This window comes from Podarcis filfolensis (assembly GCF_964270895.1).
Source record: "Podarcis filfolensis genome assembly, chromosome: 14".
In the NCBI taxonomy this organism is placed as follows: domain Eukaryota; kingdom Metazoa; phylum Chordata; class Lepidosauria; order Squamata; family Lacertidae; genus Podarcis; species Podarcis filfolensis.
In genome coordinates, this window is record NC_139616.1 from 9,998,977 (window position 1) to 10,013,878 (window position 14,902).

The 14,902-nt window shown below is 40.3% G+C and overlaps 1 protein-coding gene across 1 annotated transcript in view; it reads right to left on the reverse strand.

Moving 5' to 3' along the window:
• Positions 1–14,902, reverse strand: part of LOC310749355 (unconventional myosin-IXa-like) — a 141,481-nt gene that overhangs the window by 63,071 nt on the left and 63,508 nt on the right. Inside the window, 5 exon segments of the mRNA XM_083586090.1 lie at positions 904–1,045; positions 4,728–4,849; positions 6,716–6,850; positions 7,192–7,308; positions 11,200–11,289. Coding sequence (XP_083442216.1) covers positions 904–1,045; positions 4,728–4,849; positions 6,716–6,850; positions 7,192–7,308; positions 11,200–11,289 — 606 coding nt within the window.

Consider the following 14,902-nt stretch of genomic DNA (forward strand, 5'->3'; position numbering starts at 1 on the left):
CACACTCCGCTAACCCAGAAATATTACCTCAGATTAAGTACTTTGCTTCAGGATGACAACAGAAATCGTGCTCTGGTGGTGCGGCGGCAGCAGGAGGCCCCATTAGCTAAAGTGGTGCTTCAGGTTAAGAACAGTTTCAGGTTAAGAACAGACCTCTGGAACAAATTAAGTACTTAACCCGAGGTACCACTGTAGATGAAATATGCATTGTCACCACTGCCAACATTGCCTAAGAAAGTAATTAAACTTGGGAAATATGAATAGGATCATGGAATGACAAGAATGCAATAGAATCTCACTTATGCTCTTGTACCTCCTTATAAGAACTGTATAATAATCTCAAACTCAAGACAATGTACACATGTTCTTCATGTGCTCTGTATGTGGGCTGTGCTAGAAGAAATGGTATTTTCATTTAAAAATTAGGCCATACACATGCTCACATTCAGGTGCATTAAGTTCCATTCAAATCAATGGGACTTATATGCAGGTAATTATGGATAGACTTCAGCTTCAATTGGGATAAAAAGAAAAAACAAAGGCAACAGGTGATTATGTTAAGTGCATATATTCTTGATTCAATCCACCAAGTTCCAATACTGGCACAAATACAGGAAGAGAAAGAGTAAAAGTGCAGATTCAAAACTTACAGTACTGAAGTCGAAATCCCCATTCTACAGGTGATAAACCATCTGTCATGTATGTTTTAGTTGTGATTCCTGCATTGCAGGGGGTTGTAGATGACCCTCAAGGTCCCTTTCAACTCTACAATTCTATGGTTCTATGATAAGGATCACTTAATTCAACAAGAGCCTGCAAAGGCATTATTATGGCTTTCAAATATTAAAAGCAAGAGTTGCATCTATTTTTAGAAAAAATGTTAGCAGTGAACAATGTACAGACCTTCACACCATATTTAACTTTTCCAGCATAGTGTTTTATGATGAAAGCAGGTTCCATTACAGCTGGAAATTCAATGTAGAGGTTCCCTTCATGTTGACGCTTAAACTTGTCTAGTAGCGTTTGATTTGTGGCTTGTGGGAAACTGAATGAAGAGAAGAGAATGTTTTTAGTTGATGATTTTACTACATGTATTCCTATAAGACATACGGATATATTCAGTTCCCAAATCATTAGATAATTAGATAATTAGTAAAACAGCAAAATGTCTATAGAGCTAAAATTGATTGGTTTTTCACTCTCCTTTTCCAGCACACAGGCACTAAGCATCTACAGGCTGCTTAGTGGGGAGACAAAAGAGTAGCGGCTTGATCAGCATATTCGCATCACAGCAAAAACTACACTCATATCACGCTTCAAACAAATTGGATTTTTCAATTTTGTTTTCATGCAGGAAAAGAGTAGTGTGTGAATAGAGCATTAATGTTTAAGTGTTTACTGTTTTTCTCTCCTCCTTTCAGTAAATGGTATACAGTAGCAAAAAAGAAACAAACAGACCAATAACAGGAAAAAACAAACAACAGAACCATCAACATAATGTTTGGTCACGCACAGTGTATGCATATCAAAATTCAGAAAAAAATGAAGGGTAACACAGAAAGAAAGAGGGGGCTTGGCACCATGGTCAATAGCATAAAATGAAGATGCCCGCTCACTCCTCAGACGGGCAGCTTTGAGGGCAGGTCCCGGCCCTCCTCTGTGAACCAGCCTATTGAAGGCAAGATTGTCCCCTTGCCGCCAAATTGGCAAATGGTGGCAGGAATCAGATGGCGTTCCCCTGGGCACAGTGCCAACTGACCAATAGTGGTGCTTGGCACCACGCCCAGGGCAGGGATAAATTCCTGGCCTGCGGGGCCTTTCGGCCTCTTTCTCACCATGCCGGTTCTTCCTTATGGAAGCTGCAATTGTCCTAAGGGTGCTTTTCTCCAAACACAATCTAAGATCTGAACCACAAGATCAGCCTCCCACCCTCCCTTGAGATCATGAACACTGAGAAGCGTATCGTAAATCACTGGTGCTATCTCCACTTTTCTGATCTGTTTGTTGTAGACACTCCTGCTCAAACAATGTGATAGCTCTGTGGGTATTTGGGTCACTGTCCAACTTTCTAGCAAAACTGAGAACTTGCAGAGCATGCAGTCAATTTGGGATTGCACTTGGGACTGGGGCTAGCCAGCCTCTCCTGTGAGAACAGCATGTCCTAGAAAGAACATTTTTTGTTTTGTTTTTTAGCATCACTTCAGCAAGGGGAAAACAATCCCTTCATGCACCAAAACTGTCAAGTGCCATCTTGAATAAAACATGGGAGGGGGTAAGCCCTGCCCCACATAACTGATCACAGGATGTGGCACATGCACACTATTTGAATGGCAATGTCCATCAACTTTAGAGAGGCCTGGCTCCCTCAACTATTTTATTGAGGGGCAGAATGAAGAGACCTTGGTCCCTAGGAGTTGGCTCCTATGCTAATAATCACTTTCAATTGCAACTTATTTAATTGACTTTCAACACAGAATTTTCTCTTGGGACCCCATAGTCTGTGCACACTGGTCCTCAGTATACCTCCCTGCCTATGCTGACTAGTCCCTATTATGATTGTACCAAAACTGCGAGTGGGGCACAGACATATTTTCCTGCTTTGATGACCACAAAGTTTTAATTGTGAAACGAACAACAAACAAAAACCCTTTCAGGAAAAGGCTATTTTCATGTCCATCAAGTCTCAAAGAAAAGTTGAACTCTTTTAGATGCAAGAAAGGAAACTACTGTATGCCATACTTGATGACTCAAGTATGAGTTGATAGGAATGGGAAATCGGGGAAATACTGGAAGGATAATGACATAAAGAGAGTGTGTGCTGAGTAATGCATATCTCCAGAACACATTTCCAAGACTGATTCTCCTGCTCTCCTATCACAATGGAATAGATTATATAATCTACGCTATATAAATATTGTACCGTATTTTTCGCCCTATAGGGCGCACTGGCCCATAGGACGCACCTCGTTGTTTTTTCCGGGGGGGGGGGAATGAACAAAAAAAAATTATTTTCCCCCCCCCAGCCGCGGGGCTGGGGCGGGGGAAGCCCGAGCTTCCCCTGACCCCAGAACAGGCTGCTATCTGCAAGCCTTGCGAGCCCGGCGGCAACTCCCGCCAGGCGCGCAAGGCTTGCAGACACCTGCCCGAAGCATGGGGCGTCCTCCGGAGGTGCCCTGTGCTTCGGGCTGCAGGCTCCCAAGGCTTGCGGATAGCTTCCTGACGCCTCTCACTCTCCAGGCTTCAGCAAAAGCCTGCATTCGCCCCATAAGACGCACACACATTTCCCCTTCATTTTTGGAGGGGGAAAAGTGCGTCCTATAGGGCGAAAAATACGGTAACTTGTTATAGGAATTCTAAGGTCTCATATATATAAATTATGTGTTCATAAATGTACAAGGCAAACACACATGCATAAGTATAGTGTCTGAAATAGTACAGGACAGCAATCCTGAAGCCATTTTGACTGTCCCAAATTGACCTCAAATATTTCTCTGCAAGGAGGAAGGAAATGGGAAAAGCTTTTTAGTTGTCTTTGGACCGTACGGGCTTACACCTCCCTTTCCAAATACAGTCTGGCAAGTATCTGTTAAGCTGAGCAATCTATCAATATACGTAAGAGATTCAGGAACTAAAGTATCTACCATCACAAAGGAATGGCCAGAATGCCCAGGTAAAAGCAATCAGTGACAATTATGAGGTATCCTGGCAGGTTTTCTGCTGTAGACTGCCCCTTCAGTTATGTATGTGTGATGTTTTGCGGGGTGGTCTTGAGCTACATGGGAGGAAATTTCAAATGTCTATATAAGAGCTTGCACTCCATTCTTCTGGGTCCCTCCTCCCTCCTGCCTCCTGCGTGTGGTTGTGAGCACCCTGTTGCAACAGTTAATAAAGATCAGGCTTACTAGCTGCCTTGCTTCTCAATATTCTCTGGTTGGCCTCTGTTATTTTCGCCTACCAATAGAGAACCTACTTAAGGACATTACGGGCTCTTAGATACGCCATAAGGGAAAAGGAGCAGTATTTTTCTTATAACAACTATAAACTCATTTTCTGAATGGGAATCTTTCCTGAGACAAAATGACACCACCCTTGCCATCAGCTGGCTTGAAGAAACCCTTGAAAACATTTCATAGAGGACTTAACATGCTCAGTGGTCATGGAATGTTGACTGGGTGGGGCAGATGGGGAATGACACTGAATGGTGTGTGCAAATTGAATAAGGGCAGTGCTATTTTTCTCTCTCTCTGTGTGTGTGTGTGTGTGCGCGCGCAGGGGTATGCATACCCCTAAACATTTTGTGATGCTTTGTACTTTTGTCCATTTACTGTATTTATTTTTCCTGATTGAACTATTAAATGGGGATTTTCTTGAGTCAAAATGAGAGTACCCATAACATATTTTTAAGATAAAAAGCATTGGATAAGGGCATGGGTTGGCATCCTGAACAACAACCCAATGTAATATTTTGTTGCAGATCCAGCACATCCCATACAGATGACCATATTAACCTGAGTGAGCATTCTCGTCCTGGGGACAGCTTGATCGTTTGCATCCTCCTCCCTAAGGGTAAGGAGATCTTTAAAATATTAATGGATGGATAATCATAAGGGATCTTTATTATTTTGGTTTTCACTTTTAGGCTGCTACTCACTTGCAAGCAACAACAACACGGGACTTTAGTGATCCGAAACCTGACAATCACAAGAGTGGGGCAACAACATACTCACTTGCTTTCCTCATCCAGCAGATGGAGCAACCCTGTTGGCTTTTTACTGATAAGGTTTATGCAGCCAGAATTGTCTGTGTATTCTATGTTATGCCAGCTGATGCCTTCCAGTCTGTACTCCTCCTGGGATGGGAACAAGTTACACTCATTAAGGCAAAAACCCCACATAATATTTTAGCAGTATTTTAAAACAATCTGCTTTGCTAAACACAGTGAAAAGTTAAGCCATATGCTAACAAACTCAGGAAGCCGGTGCATGAGGGCTGCTCCTTTGATGTTTTTTTCCAAATACCAGCAACCATGTAAACAGACAATTTTAATGTGTCAAGGCATACAAGTGTTTCCTACATCAAGTGTAGGGTCGCCCATAATGAAGCTGCAGCAACATCCTGTGCTGCATCTACCAAATGAGCCGATTATCAGCATATTGATTTGCTACATTTCTGCACCCTGTGTAGATATGGGAGGGAATATGAGGGAACAGGGCAGGAGGTCTCTTCCACTGAAAAATCTCCCTCCTTTTTTTTAAGCACAGTTAGGATGGTGCCTCAATTCCTTCCAATCCTACAAAGGGTTAGAAGGTGACTTACATCTCAGGCCAGTTAAAGGAACAAGTTGAGAAAAAAGAACTGCCTTCAGCTCCTCTTTTCCCCCCTCCTGGTGCCAACATAAGGCCCTGCAGCTTGTTTCACATCTAGAGCCTGGCTGAGTTGCTCAGATAAATCTTAACTACAAGGTTTGAGCAGCAGCAGCAACAACAACATGCTGCCCATCTAACTGGGTTGCCCCTGCCACTCTGGGCAGCTCCCAGCAAAATATTAAAAACACAGTAAAACATTAATATAGGGCTGCCTTCAAATGTGTTCTAAAAGTCCAATAATTGTTTATTTCCTTGGCATCTGCTGGAAGGGAGTTCCACAGGGTGGGCACCAGTACCGAAAAGGCTCTCTGCCTGGTTCCCTGTACCCTCACTTCTAGCACTGAGTGCTTCAGGTATACAGGACCAAAGCATTTTAGAGCTTTCAAGGTCAACACCAACACTTTGAATTGTGCTTGGAAACATACTGGGAGCTAATGTAGATCCTTTAGGACCAGTTTTATATGGAAAATATATAGAAAGGAAGGAGCCTTAGAGGAAGATCAGAAGGTTTTTCTTCCCGCAATTGTGCACCCCAAGGAGGGGATGGTTTGTGAGTCCTGTCTTCATACACTGAATGCCTAAGTTCTGATGGCCAAAAAAATGCTCTATTGACCAGGCAAACAGTGGCTAAATATTGTTTTTAACTAGTAATTAAATGAAAACACAGAAAATGTTTTAATTACAGAACCTGTCTTTTAGAGAACAATAGTCTGATTTCTTCTAGAAGCTTTTCAGAGTTTCATCTCTGATTATACTCCTTCCAGCATCGAATACATTGTAGTCTGCAATAGCCCTGACCCCTGCACACATGGCCTGTTCCGAGCTGCCACCTCAGATTTCCCCAATTTCTGGCAACTTGGACAGGTGGCCTCTGAACATGTACAAAGTTTCAATAGCAAAATACCCATGAATGTTTGCAGAAAGCCTTGCCTTTGTAAAGCAAATGTTTCCAACTGTCCACAGACTAGAATTTCAAGTTCTGTGTTCACCTGCACACTGCATAAGATGTAGCCTAAGCTGAGATGGCAGGCCAACATTCTACTGAAGAGAGAAAAATTAAGGCTCTGTGAGGGCTGCTATGATCTTCATATCAATTGAGAGGTGAGAGCACAAGCATGCAGTTTGATTAGGAACTTCCAACAAAATACTTTCTTTTTTACAACATATGATGGTTTTATGAAAACTAGTAACTCTAGAACTACCACCTGCAAATGGATATAATGTAGTGAAATTACTTTCAGGTGCAAGTTATATATTCAATATTCAATATTAGTAAACTATTAATAAAATAAATGAAACTTCGCTATTAATAATAATAAAAAAACAACTATGTAGTTTTAAAGACTTACTTGCTCCAATTTAAAGATGTGTCGGTTAAAATAGTGTTGTAAACGTTCATTTGCAAAATTAATGCAAAACTGTTCAAAACTGTTACTTTCATAATCTTCAAACCCAAAAATATCAAGTACTCCAATGGATAAAGTCTGGAACATAAAGTGAAGTTTTAGAAATATTACTGTTAATACATGAATTTGATAGGTTGCACAAGAACACACATATTAAAGCACTTGCAATCATTTCAGACTTGGTTCAGATCTTAAATAAAAATATACTTTGTATTCAAGTCTTAAGGCAATGCTTCTATTTGGTCACAAAAGTCCAAAGATTCGTCCTGAAGCTCAAACTACTGCTAAAATCCAGCCTTCTTCTACCAAAATGGCTACATGCAATGTCTGAGAATGACAACACAAATAAAACCTATAGAATTGCAATATGAAGGATGGATAGAATCTAAGCTGACATTTAAACTGAGCCTAGGTGTTACCTTGGTGCTCTCCTCAAAGTCCTTGGTATTCAAAAGTGCATGGTTAATTCTAAAAACTATCCAATCAAACAGAGCACTGTACAACGATTTAGCCATGGAATTCCGCACTGTAACAGCCTAAAAATAAAAGAGAATGAGTACATTATTTCTAGTCACTCACATTATTTTCAGAGAACATTTACACCTTTCTTTAAGGAGTTCAAGGGTTAGGCATACATTCTCCATTTCTCCAATTCAACCCTCACAATCACCCTATAAGGTAGGTTAGACTGAGCGTGTGTGGCTATCCCAATGCCATCCAGTGAAGTGATTTGAATCCAGGTCTCCCCTGTCTTGATTGACACTAACCACTGCACTATACTGGCTCTATACCATTACTTGCAAGCAGGATTTCCATCCAGGATGAGACTGGGTGAAGACCTTTGTCTCACATACACCCCAAACCTCTCTTCACTACTAGCAAAACTCCATTCTCTAGTTATTTTCCACCAATTAGCCCAAAGACCACTCCTGATTTTTCTTGGTGAGAATAATCCTGGGGAAGCAGTAATGTCTGTACACATACCCCAGTTTTATCCCATGAACACTCTAACAGGATGGATTAACATCTTTACTTCTAGTACAATAATTACATTCTCTAGGGTTATAGCAAAGATTACTTTGACACCTGCTGAGTTTACTAAAATACATTGGGAGGCAATAAATCCTTTAGTGTGTTTATTGTTCTGCCATGTAGTTTGATTCAAAACCTTCTGCACAATTTTAAAGGAAAAAGGACAAAATACTGCCATACAGTGCAAGACTGCTTCCACAAACCTTCTGCTCCCAAAAGCAAAACATTTTCTGAAAGGAAAATGAGCCAAGGTTTCATATTAGGAGATCTAATGGATTACTGTGGCCTGCTGAAGTTCTCTTTGTTCATATATTTTGTCATTCTCGGGGAGGGGCATCACTTTGCATTTCATTCTTAGTCCATGTGGATCACTTTATTTATCCATTGACAAGTATGGGAATTGCATGGAATAGCTGTAAACTAGAGTGCTAATTAAACAAAAAACACCAAGTCCTCCTATTGATAGTATTTATGTCAAAACCCACAAAAGAACACTACTTCAACTGCCAGTAATGATCTATTTTAAAAACAGAGCTTTCCTCCCCCAGTAAAATAAACTTTGCATAAGGAAGGCAGATTATATCAGCAAAGCTTAACCTTGATTAAAAGGAAGGAAAATAAAAGATGCACCATTCGCCACTTTCTTCCTTACTTCTTCCCCACCCACCGCTTCTGGAAATAAGTCTCTTCCAGTTCAACAGACTGTGCAATTGCTGAAAGTGTCCAAGTTCTGACAAGTACCAGACACTCAAAAAAGTTCCAAGTTCTCCAACAGCAACAAACAAGCTAAAGCATATGATAGGTTGCTCAGTTTATGGTCTCATGGGCAAAAGCCCTCTCCCCAAGTACATGTGCAGCATGCGAAAATCCCAATTATGTGATTCTGTGGCACCATCAGGATGTGGCCAAATGAATAAACTACATTGTGGTTGGTAAACTGGCCTCTGGGAACAGCAGCAAACCACAACAGGATCTATCTACAGTGAAACATGACCACTATAAAATTTCAGTCAGCCTTGCAACAATATGACTTTACTGCCATCCTTTGCGACAGATCCACCTCCCTTCTCCTTTGCCTCTGCCTTGCCTCCTCCATTTGGCACCAGTCCCCAAGATAAGACACATAAAAACAAGGGAGGGTCATATGTGTCAGGGGTAATTTAGAAACGTTCTTAACAATTGCCTGAATTTCTCCAGGGATGTTTGTCTCACATTCGGAACCCCTGGATGCAGAATAACCTGTTCTCTATCAGACGTCACATCTAAAGTCACATGATTAAGTTAACAGAGAACAAGATAGAAATGGGGATATTTTAAAAGAAGTTTGGAGAATAGTTCCGCCATACTTCTGCTCGGCCAGTTATTAGAGCAAGATGCTTTCTTTGCATTTCTATAAGCTAAAGCAGAGAAAGTTTTAAAAAAGACCTTCCATGCATTCCATAAAAAGTATTTTTAAAGAAAAGTAATAGGAACCGAATCAGCTTTAATCCCAACTGTGTGATTTAACTGGAGATGAGCCCTTAACATACACCATAATTGTGTTTTTTTTTCAAACAAGAAATAGATGCTTGCCATATTCGCTCCCTCCTCTCAATTTCTCTTCTTCCGTGTCCTTTACTGATGTCATATCTTACATATGCTACTAATATAATGGCCAAAGCCAAATACATGCATATCATCAACTGCACACTCAGAGGATATATTCAAGACCATTTTCCAGCCACAAATATTTCTTAATAGAGTCTTGTTTTTGAATATAGCTTCTTGCAAAACCACTTGCTTATGCATACAGGAGGGACACCCTCAGTCTGAGAGGACAGAGTATGCACTTCACATTCTGCTGATTCAGTTCTCCCCCTCAAATCCCAATTCAAAGAGCAGCATTGTTATCAAAATGCCTTTTACAACAATAGCATCCTCAGAACAGAGGTCCACCATTTTTGGCAACGGTCCAGCTAATCTTCTATACATATTCTCACATTATCCACTAGCGAAAAAGTCCATATCTGTACTAAGAGTCTTATTTGTTTGTCATCTTGGAATTTACAAAAATGAGTGCTACGGGAGATCATGAAGGAAACATGAAACTAGAACAATCCTCTGTAATTTTTTGTAACTTCCAAAGCAATGTTTTGTGTGAAGTCGCAATTGTAGTTCAACACAGGTATTCCTTATTACTTTGGAAAGACAATGTAAAATGCCACCCCTCCCTGGAGGCTTGTCTGGGAATACAGTATCTTAAAAAGGATGCTAGCTGGGATAGCATTCTGCTGACAGATGAAGATTTGGATTCATGGCTCACTTAGACAGCTGCAGTCCTTGCACAAAATGCAAGCCATTTGAAAATACAGATATTGTCATGTTCCCAATTTGCAACAAAACATTTATCATCACTGCCAACACTAAGTAACAACAAGCAGCAGGCACTAATGCAACAGGGGGACTAAGACCATATCCTTTGATGTTTGCTTCCAGTTCAGCTGTGACTGAAGCTTTTCCAGGTTACTAACAATTCAGTTTATTAATGTTTCAGTAGGTAGTTGGACACACCTGAACCACCCAGTTTAGCTGCAGGTCACATAAGGGTGTTTAAATGTCAGTCACATTATTGATTCCAAATTACACCTGATAAGGTGATCAATGTTGCCATATTACATCCTATTCTTAGTAATATACAGTCGAACACAATGACATGTATAGGAAACTGGAACTGTCCAAATAGAATCTGCTCCTATTTGAAGGTTACGTAGGGATTTGAGGAGTTGTCAGAACTGATCAGATTACTGCAATTCTAAACAATGTAGGTTCATATGTTTTCCTTCAGGGGTCAGGATTACTAAGACACATTCAACGGTTACACTTCAGAACAGAAAACAGTCAAAATTTTCAATACAGCTTATCAAGAACTCTACATTTCAAAGTTGCTTCTTTGTCCACTTTTTACATGCCTAAAATGACTATAAAATTATTCTCAGTTTGGTAGCTGAGGATAAAGAACTGAAATAGAAAGTTAGTAATGCACACTTCCCAGACTAGAGAGATAACTGGAACATTTTGCTAAAGGAGACACACTGTGATAAAAGATGAAATAAGTTTAGAAAAATATAGCAGGAGGAGTCAAACAGCTAAACAGTAGTGACGGTAAATAAAATACACACAGTTGCCAACAGTGAAATCTGTAAATATATTCCATGTTTGTTTTCATGCCCAGTATGATTTGAATTTAGAATTCATTCTTGATTCAGTTGTAAGATGGTCTTATCTTTGCTTACACATTTGTAAGCCTTGCCACCTATGCCCCACCCCCACATTTTCCAGGAACCTAAACTGTGCAGATGTATTTTCCTAGGCTATCTCATGTAATTTCCCAAATTTAAGACATCTGCTACACATACCTCTGCCAGTTTGTACGGTAATACAAGCTTCTCCCCCACAGTCACTGTCTTCCTTGTAACTAGTGCTTCAAATAACATTTCTTCTTTTACCTAAGGAGGAAAAAAATCACTATTAATCATAATTTTACAAACGTATAAAGGTTAACACTTGGAGAAGAACTAGACTGTGTACCACAAGTACCAGTGTTATTCAAATTATAAGCCTGACATTAAAACACAAAATAAACTCTATATTACATCCTGTTTCCTGATTTCTATATTATTCTCTTTTGCACTAGTATCTGAAAGCTTACTTTCAGTTGCTAAAGCTATACAAAACCCATAGCTCTCTAGTGAGATCAAATATTTCCATTACCCCTAGGCCCATGAAAGGTTCCTACTTCATAGCAAAGGGCAGTCCATACTACTCATGGAACAGGACCTGCATTTGGCCAGGGACTACAGACTCAGGCAGTCTGAAATCTTTCTTTTGAAAATAGGATTTTCCTTAAGGACTTCCTTTTCCTGTTAAGAAATTTTATATACACTTATTCTCCTAGTATTTATTAATCATTTATACAGTATTTAATATGCAAAGTACAGTTCTATTCATTCTCACAATAACTTATGAGGTAGATCACTATTGTTTTGCGAATAGGTAAACATTGATTTTAATTGATGTCTCATCTAAAACTCATCTGCGTAAGCCCATTCTGACCCCCAAATAATTGATTCGCCTAAAAATGACAGTTTTGCAATAGGTTCAAAGCAGACAGGAGAAAGTACATAGTTGCAAAGTCAGTGCTTTTTTTCTAAAAAAAATATGTTTAGGGATACTCTCATTTTCCTATTCATATTGAAATACTGCCTCTCAATGAGGTCAAACTTAGATTCACAAAATGTTTAGGGGTATGTGTCCCCCCAGAAAAAAGCACTGTCCACAATACATAACTATAGACTTCATTACAAGTTGTGGTGACAGCCACCAACTCACATGTTGTTGTTGTTAAAGTATAGATAAAGACCATAGAAAACAGCAGCTACTATAGTGAATGACTATAGATAGATCTCAGTGGAACCGTTATATCGAGAGCCTCTGCTTAAAAGAAGTTGTCAATGAACAACAAGGAATGGCCATCAACTTCATGCCTTGCTTGCAAGCTTGCTGGCCACTGTTGGAAACTATGTTTGAGCAGGCCAGCCTCTCCCAACCTAGCCCCCTTCATATGTTGTTGGACTACAGGTGCCATTATCCCAGAACACTGCCCATGCAGATGTTGGGATTTGGAGTCCAACAGATATGTAGGGCACCTAGTTAGGAAGGGCTGGATTTAGATTACCTTTAGTTCAATGAAAGTTTTGGTGAGAAACAACATCATGAACTAGTGTGAAGTGTCAATTTAAAGGACATGAGGTCCAATATTCTTGATGTATAAGTTGCCTTCTTCTGCCTATACACACACACACACACACACACACACACACACACACACACACAAATAAAGCTCTTTCGTACAAGTCTATTCTGCTTCTAGTGTGCTCTGCACGCTACAAGTATCTGGAAGTTCTGCAGAACAGGGAACACAGTCCACTACCTTCCTGTAAAATGAAATACAGTGGTACCTCAGGTTACATACGCTTCAGGTTACATACGCTTCAGGTTACAGACTCCGCTAACCCAGAAATAGTGCTTCAGGCTAAGAACTTTGCTTCAGGGTGAGAACAGAAATCGTGCTCTGGCGGCGCGGCAGCAGCAGGAGGCCCCATTAGCTAAAGTGGTGCTTCAGGTTAAGAACAGTTTCAGGTTAAGAACAGACCTCCGGAACGAATTAAGCACTTAACCTGAGGTACCACTATAATAAGCTCCATGACTTTAGAAGTGCCTTGTCTCAATCGAGTCCAGAGAAGGAAACGAAGGAGATATGCTTTCAATACAGAGGGTTCAGTGTTCCACAGGGAGCTCATGGCTTTCCATACAGTGACTCCTATGTAAAACTCTGCCTAATGATTACATCCAGATCTCCTGATGTGAAGCAAAAAAGCGAGCCAATCTGAGGCAGATGGAGAAAATGACAGTACCATAAGCAAGGCAAAATGACAGCTCTAAGCACAGAAGTATCCCTAACACTATAAAAGCTATTGACACACAAAAGGAATGCATGCTAAAGGTCTGAAGCAGAAATGGTTACATGGGGTTGTATTACTTGGAGAGGTTAAACTCCCGTGTGTGTGTTAGGATTCACTGAAAGCATTTCATTCCACTTGGACACAAGTTCACATTCCTCTAACACAGTATCTGTAAAAGACACCATTTATAAACCTTGCCTTCATAACACTTTCAGGCTAGTAAAATAAAATGAAAAATACAGTCTCAGAATAGTTGGCCTCCCTCTCATGATCCCAAGTCAGTTCCAACTTCAAAACAAAAACTGGCTCCAGCTCGAAGATATCTTGAACCTTTGACCTTGGATTTCCTTGCAAAAAGGCCAATATGAACACACAGTACTTTAAATGATTGCACATTTCACAGCAAGAATGGTTCTAGCCTGCACAATGAGATTCATAATGTACTATATAGATATTGCCCTTTGGGGAAAATATTCTTGATAAATAATCCTACACAGTGCTATCAGTTACATCTATCTTTGTAACCAAAGCCATTCATGCATAGCTCATAAATGGAGAGGGATCATAGAGGGATCACATGATCATGTGTTCATGTGGTAGAACACATATTGTGCAAGCAGAAGACCCAGGTTCAATCATTGGCATCTCCAGTTCAAAGGATCGGGTAGCAGATGAGGAAAAGACCTCTGTCTGACACTATGTAAAACTTCGGCCAACTAGAGGTGGCAATACCAGGCTAAATGGACAGATAGACACTACCTTACATTCTTATTTTCACTTCCAACCAAACCTGTAAAATGCACAAGCACGTTGTGATAACAAAGGGAACGGAGGGTGAGAGCACTATATCGTCCCCCATGCCTTTCCAGCACTGTACCACACCCTAGGGAGAGGTACAGTGAACACAGGTACAGTGGCCCCCCTCTTTTAATCTCCACGCAGAACTGAACTAATGCCAAAGCTTTCTGCAACTCATAAGCGCTAAGACAACTTTCCAACACGCCTGAAAAGTAAACACTCTGAGCACTCAAATTGTGAGATTTCTTCACAACATAGTTCTCCCCATCAGATGTGTGAAATATTTTACTAGTAAATAACTTTCCAGTTGCTTATATATTCTGTTTTAGAGAATAGATGAAACATGGAAACCAAGACTCAATGTGATGACATGTGGATGAAATCTCAGGTCTGTATAAGAGGCGCATGATTGCCAACATTTGCTATTGCAAGGAATAAATTAAACCAGTCTGGCAGCATTCAGTTCCTTTGCTGAACAAGACTCGGTTATTTTTAAACAACAATTTGACAGATGTACCCATTGCAATCTCGGCTTTCCAAATTAAAGCACTTTAAACCTTTGCCAGCCCAAATAACGGCTCTCAACACTTATCTGAAGTATTCATATGTTGTGTTTTCTCACAGTATATGAAAGGCTTGCAGTTCTTAAAGTGGCCATGTAGAAAGAAGCAATGTGTCACCCTTCTCCACACCCTGCCAATTTAGGAAAGAACCACAAACTGATTTGTCCACAGTTATTTGAGAAATGCCACACACAGTGAAGTATGAATGAAACTCAAGTACATGGCTGTATTCAACA